General features: G+C 60.0%; 1 protein-coding gene across 2 annotated transcripts in view; it reads right to left on the bottom strand.

The window, feature by feature from the left end:
* Positions 1-1,183: 1,183 nt before the first annotated feature.
* NTN1 (netrin 1) overlaps positions 1,184-8,380 on the bottom strand; it is a 213,678-nt gene continuing 206,481 nt past the window's right edge. The window contains exons 7-8 of one of the 2 annotated variants that reach the window (XM_007457834.1): positions 4,547-4,855; positions 1,184-1,277 (exon numbers count right to left, since the gene is read on the bottom strand). In XM_007457834.1, coding sequence (XP_007457896.1) covers positions 1,270-1,277; positions 4,547-4,855 — 317 coding nt within the window. In that variant the 3' untranslated portion in view covers positions 1,184-1,269. Of the gene's footprint in view, positions 1,278-4,518; positions 4,856-8,380 lie in introns of those variants that run through there. The other variant, XM_007457833.1, reaches the window with a different exon arrangement.

Raw genomic sequence — 8,380 nt, 5'->3', positions numbered from 1 at the left:
AACCTCGGCATTCCGGTCTCTAAAGTGGACTTTTCCAACCACCTTGGGTCAGGACTTGGCAGCAGGCTGGCTGATATCCTGCACTGCGTTTGGCAGATGTCTTAAATCCTGCAAATAGTCCAGCTGGGTCTGAACTGGCTTTGAAAGGAGCCCGAGGCTGCCGAAAAGGCTCGCTTTTGCCTCGGCCTGTCCAGCCACCTGAGGCCTGTAACCTGTCCCTGCCTACCCGGCGTCCGGTGCTGCCGCCCCTGGGTCTACCCACCCGGGTTTTGACCCCTGGTTCCGAGAGCACGCCTCCCGTTCCTAAAGCCGGACCCCCTGAGGAGGCTGGGCTAGCCCTGTTCCTTCCTGCGCCGCAGCGAACAGCGTCTCAGCCTGCTCTCCACGCAGCGGGGACAGGCTTTCCGTGCCTTCCGGGGGCGGGTTGAATCTGCATGGCTGAGACTTGTCTTCGAAACAGCTGGGTACAGAAATTATAGCTTCCTGGTGACGATCGGCTCCACTTTGCATGGTAACGCAACATGTTCCCAATGACTGAATTGTTTATTTAATAGAGAAATCACAACCATTTGGAAGTTTAAATATAGCCTCCAGAAAGCCAGCGAGCTCAGCTCCTGGTGGCTGCATGGCGCCGGCCCCAGCCCCATCCCTGCGCCGAACGAAGCCTCAGCGATGGCTTGAGAAAAGTCTTGAACGTCACTAACCCCGTTGTCTCTGCTGGTGAGTCTCCCCTTAGTTGTGAATAGAAGAAACTGGTTACGTGCAAGGCAGAAACTCTACTTGCAGGTTCTGAGTCAGATGGGGAGGTTCAGAGGTGCACTCTGCCCCACCCCTGGAGTCCCCCTGACCCGGAGCCCTGGGGACTGGCCAGGATGGATCCCAGGGATGGTCTCTTGGGGACTGAAATAGAGACTATCCAAATCGCATTTGGAGCCAGCCCCGCCCCTAGGACCTTCCAAGCAAAGCTGCCCTTTGCTTTTTTTTTTTTTTTTTTTTTAATTTTTTTATTTTAGTGGGTTGTTAGGGCACCATCTCAGGCTTTGTGAAAAACCCAGGGCTCTGTCGTGCTGGGGAGTTTTTAGACCAGAAGCCATATTCCTTAAATGGCCTGAGGACTCACCATTCTCTCCCCCCACAGGCCGATCACCCGTAGCTCAGGCCACCAATAGAGACTGGGAGACAGAGAACAGTGTACAAGAGTTTATTTAATTGATATCTGAATTTAGTTCTATCATGTGGGGCCCATGTTACAAGTTCCATCTGGGTCCATTACAACTCTAACCAAAAAAAAAAAAGAAAAAGAAAAACTTAAAAAATCCACAACATTTTCCATGTCATTAAATATATTCATATATAATAACCATAATATATTAGTATGCATTGGAGAGGAACACTGACCCAAACAATATGTCATGGTCACAACTAAACATTTACAATTCTGAGTGAACAGAACTCCGAACGTAGGAGGGAGTCGGGGGGAGGACGGGAGGTGCCCTGGGGAGGGGGGCTGGCTTGGTTCTGGCGGGGGCAAGGCCCCACGAGCACACATTTCGATACCCCTAGGGTATGGCATGGCTGTGGCCATGAACCGTGGCCCAGTAACCCCATCCATGGGTCTGGTTTGTCCACTCCCCAGTCTTCCTTTGAGCGTCGAAACCCTAACATTTTTCAGTTTCTTAAAGGGACCATCTCCAGATCCCTCAGGGTCTCCTTGATTTCAGTCTCATTCCAACCTGGGGCAACCCCAAGACAGTCTGTGCCCATTTCCTGCAGCTACTGTGGAGGCAGAGTGCCAGGTGGGTGCGAGGGGCCACCTGGGGCAGCTCCCGGCCTCCCACTTACCAGGACCTGAGGATGCTGCCTTCTGCCCTGCTGGCTCAGGACAGAAGCCCCAGCCCGCAGGTGAGTCCAGGGCAGAGGCCCCCATCACCCCCCCTTCCCTCTGCCCCAATCTTTAGCATTACTGTGTGTCAGAAAGGTAGGGACCCTGCTGTCAGGGGCTCCAGACCACCCAGCAGGTAAGAAAGTGGGCAACTTGGAATTTTTTTTTTTTTTTTTTTTTTTCCTAAAAAGACTATTCTGGTATGTTTTTCTTCAGACACCTACAATATCACAACTCTGGTTAATACACTCTTCAAAATCTAGTTCCATTTTATATCGTTTCCTAACTGTACAAGCCGGAGCACCTCAATTCCTATTTCCATCTCCTCCCGGGAAGGGGGGGCGAGGGGAGGAAGAGGGGTGCTTTCCCAATTGGTGGCTGGATTCAGAGGAGCAGGGGGCTGGCTTCTGGCTGGATCTGTGAAGTGGGGAGGGCAGCCTGCGAGGACTGATACCCCAACAGCGTCCTCACCCCACACTGGCTGATCTGGTCACCCTGGCCTTCCCTCGAGGCCAAGCTACTTTGCTCTCGGGGTGCCGAGCAGGAGGGCAAGGCTGGAGGCTGGTTGAATTTAAAGCAAGATGCAGTGCTGCTTGGCAGGCCGCTGGCTCCAGCGCCCGAGGGGCCTCAGAGACGACCAGTGCAGGCCCCTGGTGATGGGGGCTGAGACTCGGGCCCACTCGGGTGGGACGTAGTGAGGCTGCCGTGGCCCTTCTGGGCAGAGAAGCCGGGCCAGTATGAATAGACACCAGACAACTGGGCAGGGCAGGGCCTTTGCAGGCCTGTGGGCCAACTAAGTGCACTCGGCCCACACTGGGCAGCGTTGGAGGGCCAACTGCGTGGAGCGGTCCCTACGCTCCTAGCCTTGGCCTTGGATTCAGGCAAGGCAGATACCCCTTCCCAGGGCAGTCCTGTCTTCCCCCTGCCCCTGGGGGCATCTCTGGAATCCCTCCAAACACCCCCAAGACAGCCTTTCTCCCTCCACCTTATTAGGATCAGCCACGGCCTGCCTGCCCGCCATCTGGGGCTTCCAGGGGCTGCCCCGGGGTCAGTTTACACCCGGCCTCACCCACGGCCCTGGCTGCCACCTCTGAAGCTGTAACTGTGCCCATCCCTGCCCCCACTTCCTGATCTCTGTGCTCCAGGCCTGATGCCATGACCAGGGCCAGCATCTCAGGGGTGACTCACCCAGAAGCACCCCCTGTGGCTTGCGAGGGAACCGCGGAGGGTCAGACAGCCCGGCTCTGCCACTTATCTGCACGGGGACGCTGGGGGTGAGAACCCGTCTCTCAGGGCTGCCACAAAGATACCAGGAGATCCCAGGGCTAAAGTGCCTAGCACAGGGCCGGTGCGCGGTAAACGGCAGGGGCGACGGGGGCCGAAGCAGGGAGGCCAGACCACGGGGCCCGAGCTCCATCCTTGGTGTGACCGTTCTGAGCGGCCAGACTCCAGCAGGGAAGATGAAACCCAGTTCCTGACAGAGGAGCCGGGCCTCAACTGCAGTGTGCGGGCAGTGCAGTGGGCGCCCCCAGGCGACAGGCCCCGTGTGAGGCCATCTTCAGGGGCCACCAGAAAGGAGTGGGCGAGGTGCTGCCAGGCGGTACCAGGACAGCCAGGTGGGCAGCCCCGGAGGGCGGCCCCAGCAGGCTTCCCCAGCTTCGGGGCCTCTGTCCCTGCTCTGGAGGAGCCAGGAGTGAGGGCCGCAGCAGGCACTGGCCACGGCTTCCTCGGACCCAGCACCCTAGCGGTTCCTGCCCCTGCCAGCCCGCGGCTCAGGCACGCCAGCACCTCTCCCTGCTCCAGCCAGCCCCCTGCCCCGCCGGGCGCAACGGCCTTACTCCAGGCCCTGCCCAGCTGTGGACACTGCTCGGGGCCTTGTGGGAGCTGAGGTCATCACACAAATAGCGTCACTGCCGTAAACCCCGCCCGTGCCCCTTCCCCGGAAAATGTCATGAAGGGGCCGCTTCCAGCTCCCCAGAAACGAGACTCTCTGCGAGGTTTCGCGTTCGCGATGCCGCCTCCATCAGGCACCTCCGCGGGCTTCTCAGGGGTGGCCCTGGGCCCACCCGTCAGCTGGGCGGGGGGTGGGGGGGGACCCCAGGCCGCCCGGGGAAGGCTGCTGGCACATCCTGCCGCCCCGCCCCCGCATGCCCCCAGGGCCCCGCACAGGGGGCCCCAGTCGTCACAAGCAGGGCTCCTGTGGGAATTCCCGAAGGGTGTGGGTACAGGACGGGATTTTCTGTGTTGGGGGAGGGAGGGGTTGGCCAGGCCGTGGGCCTGGGGCTTCACAGTTCTCCTCGCGTGCCCTTCTCTACCCCTCGCTGTGGGCCACCTGCGCGCTCCTGCGCCCGCCTGCCCCGGCCCCCCTCCCGGCCCCGGGGGGAGCGCCTCTCTGCTCTGGAGGGAACCCGTGAGGTAGCTAAATCTCGTCCTCAATCCGCCGGGGCCCGGGCGCGCGCGGAGTGGGGCGGGGTTGGGGGCGGGGCCGCCGAGGGCCCCGCGCCGGCCCCGCCCCCACCCTCCCCCGAGCTGGGAAAGCCCTCACGGGCCAAGTCCACGCCGCCGCGGTGGCGGGGCGCCCGCTGCCGCTCGCCGGCCCCGGCGCCCAGCCCGCCCGGCGCGCCGCTGCCCCCCGCCCGCCGCGCTAGGCCTTCTTGCACTTGCCCTTCTTCTCGCGCTGCTGGAACTTGCGCAGCCGCCGCGCCCACGTGTCCCGCCACTGGATCACCAGGCTGCTCTTGTCCGCCACGATGCCGCTCTGGTCGGGCGAGTCCTCCGCGTTGCCCAGCAGTAGGTACTTCTTGAGGGGCTTGATTTTGGGGCACTTGCAGGCGACGTCCCGCGAGCGGATCCACAGGTTCTGGTCACCGCGGCGGATGCGGCTGGTGCCCTGCTTGTACACGGAGATGATGTTCACCGTAAACTTCCACCAGTCCCCCGCCTTGTCCGCCTTCAGGATGTGGATCTGGACGGCTGCAAGGAAGCACAGGCAGGAGGGTGGGCCACGGGTGCCGCCTGGACCCCGAGCTCCTGCGACCAGGAGGGCCAGGGATGGGGCGGCCTGTTTGATGGAGAAGGGAAAGAAGCCCCGGAGCGGGGAAGTGACTGCACGGGGTACCCGACTGGGGAATGGGTGTGTGGTGGCAAAGCTGATACTGGGGCCAAGGCCGCTGTTCCAGGAAGCCGTATGTCCTGTGTTTTAGGTGCGACCCAGCACTGTCTTTGGGGACAAGCCCCTTTAGGGTCCAGGAAGGTGCTGTAGGTTCTGACCACATCCCCAGAACTCTGGACAGAATCCAGCTGCCGGGGTAGGTGCCCTCCATGAGCATAGCACTGGCCGCTCAGCACAGGCTCGGGGGAACCTCCTCAGATGGTACCCCCTGGGCATTTCCAAAGGCCCCGTCACTTAACATCAAGCCTCATGACACCCCTAGACATACAACCTTGCCCTTGATCCAATCTCAGAAAACCAGGATGGGGTCTCAGTGCCCAGGTGCGGTGCATGCTGAACAGCCCTTCAGGGTGGCTGCAGCGTCTCTTCCAGACGCTGCAGAGTCCAGGATCCTTGTACTGCCCACCTCCCATCCCTGCCAGGATCCTTGTACTGCCCACCTCCCATCCCTGCCAGACTGCCTTGTCTCCCTGGCCTCCTGACCCTCTCCCAGTCCTTAGGCCATTCCCCTCCCTTATCAATTCTCTGCTCCTCCTTCCCTGAGTAGAAGGGGTGCTCAAGCTGGAGCAGGCATCAGAATCCCCTGGAGGGCTCGTCAAACACATGGCTGGCCTCACCCCAATTTCCTATTCAACAGATGTGGACTGGGGCCCAGGACCGCACACCTCACACATTCCCAGATGCTGCGGGTCCAGGGAACACACTTTGAGAATCAAAGCTCTAGTAAATGTTAACATGTTCTTTCTGCAGGATATTAAGAGATAGTTCATAAAAGGAGGACATACTCTTTTGTTTTAAGGGAGGGGGATTTTGCTCAAATAGGTGAAATACTGGCTTAAACAAAGGAAGTCGCCTTAGTGCAGGACTTTTCTGAGCCTTTAATCTACAAACTGTGCACACACACCTGTGTTGGCTTCCCAAACTGACTGCAGGATCCTTTGGCTGGTGCATCTCAAGGCACCAGAGCCCCATGGAGCCTACCTGGGGAACTTCTGGTGGGGGTGGGGGAGACACACAACCATTCCCGGGGTTAAGTGCAGAGGTCTCTGCTGTACTAACCCCCGTCCGAGGGAAACGTGGACTCCTTCCCCACGGTCAGAACATGGCGCCTTCCCCCTTGCCACCACGTCCTGTATACGCCTGGACAGGCTGGAGACCGTGGACCTAAGCCCGCCTGAGAAAGGAGCTTGTCTCCCCAGATTACAGGTGAAGGGACCGAGACAAGGTGCGCTCCAGCCACGAGGACATGTCCCCAGGGAATGCCATGAGGTAATCACCTGCCCACTTCGCTCTGGGCACTGGGCCCACCCACAGCTTGGCCTGGCTGGCCTCTCAAGGTCTCTGGGGGCCACTGTGCCACCTTCACTCCCCAGGCCCTCCCCGTTCCCCTCCTGTGCCCACGCTTAGCCCCGGGGTGATGGGAAGGGGCAGGGACGGCTGGGCCCTCCATCGAATGCCATCTGACTCATCCTTCTGGGGCGAGGGAAGTGGCGGATCTTCCCATATTTTCATTTCAGCTGTTCCTGGGCATCCTCAACTTTGCACTCCAGTCTGAGGGCTCCAAAGAATGGCTGCCATGGCAACCGTTTCCATGTTTTCGTCACCAAGGGACTCAACACTCAGTGTGAACTCTGAGGTGGGGGTGGGGAGCCCTCGAGCCTGGAGAAGTGGCTGGGCTGTGTGTGTTTGCGCAGATAGAGGTCACCGTGGCAACTGCGTGCCCCTGAGCTAAGCAAACGGGGAGCCGCCCCCAGCATCCCCGAGAGCCCCGGTTTCCTCTCCTTGGGGCTGAGCTGAATACAGAATGAGCCTCCCCCAGGATGCAGCTGTTTGCCTGTGCGGGACCTCAGACCCCCGGCCCAGCCACAGTGTCCCCCCAACCAGGGTGGGCTGGGGTGGCCAACAAGGATGCTGCAGGAGAGGCACCTCTGGCTTGGGCCCCGGGAGAACGCGGCTTTGATCATATGTTGGTGTTAAGAGCTGAACTGTGTATCTCCCCACCCCCACCCCGGCAAAATTAATACATTGAAGTCCTAACCCCCAGTGCCTCAGAATGTGGCAGTATTTGGAGATAATTACCTCTTAACGACTTTAAGAGGAAGTTATAATCCACTATGAGTGGAGTCCTCATAAGAAGAGATTAGGACAGACACGCATGGAGGGACGGCCACGTGAAGACACAGCAAGAAGACGACCGCCTACGAGCCCAGGAGCGAGGCCTCAGAGGAAACCAACCCTGATGACACCAAACTCCAAAACTGGGAGAAAATGTGTTGTTTGAGCCCCTCAGTCTATGGTACTTTGTTCTGGCAGCGTGAGCAAACTTCTGTCACTGCAACCAGAGACTCGGGATCCTGGGCCTCAGCTCAAGGGCCAGGTGGGAAGGCAGAGCTAGTGAGGCCCGAGAGCTATCTGGACAAGCTCAGGCCCCGGGCTGGCCCCCAGGGGCCCTTCTCCCTCCCCAGCCCTATAGGAACGTGACCCTTCCCCGTAGGACCCACCTTGCCTGCCTGGTCTGCATTTCCCCCCAACGCCCATTCCCCCTGGCAGGGCATCCAGAGCAGCCGCCACCCTGCTTCCCCAGCCCAAAGGGGACCCACCTAACACTGAGGATGCAGCCCGGAGGGGGATCTGGCCCTGGACACCTTGCTGTCCTCAAGCATCCAGGGGCCGAAGCACTGGTCCTTGTCATCCTTCCACCCCAGCAGCACCCTGGCAGCTGGCTGGGACGGCACGGGGCTGGGGGCAGGGGCGGGTGGTGGTAGATTCATGTGATTATGCTGGAAAAAGTCCACGTTTCCGCTGCCCTTGGCAACGCCTCTGCATATTACACAGCCCACCAAGTATGAGCTGCACACACAGTGCACAGGCCAAGTCCCCGCAGTGCACACACGGCTGAAAATACTCAAAATACACACTGAAACTGTGACCTCAGGCAGACCTACTCGGCCCCCTCGGGGAGCATGCAGGGCTCGGCTGCCACCTCTGATGCCCTGCTGCCTGGGAGCCAGGAATGACCGGGTTCTCCTGGGGGCCTGTGGCACCGCCCAACCGGGGTTGGTGGGGGGGCACTTGGTGCAGCGGCCGTGGGCCCATGGTCTCCAAGGGTGTGCCCCTTACACCCACATGACGCTCACTCCAGGCCAACGACCCTCAGTCCTAAGCCCCACATCCCTGCACCGCTGTCCTAAACTGGCCTCACAGGGAGGACCCCCCCATCCCTCATTCAGAAACGAGGCAGATGAGATGACCCTCAGAAAGACAGACGGTGAGATCAGACCATATCAGACCGGGCGATAAGAGGCGTGCCGAGACCCCCCCCCCCC

The sequence above is a fragment of the Lipotes vexillifer genome, unplaced genomic scaffold (assembly GCF_000442215.2).
Source record: "Lipotes vexillifer unplaced genomic scaffold, Lipotes_vexillifer_v1.1 scaffold611, whole genome shotgun sequence".
NCBI classification, from domain to species: domain Eukaryota; kingdom Metazoa; phylum Chordata; class Mammalia; order Artiodactyla; family Lipotidae; genus Lipotes; species Lipotes vexillifer.
This window is presented reverse-complemented; position numbering and strand designations above follow the sequence as displayed.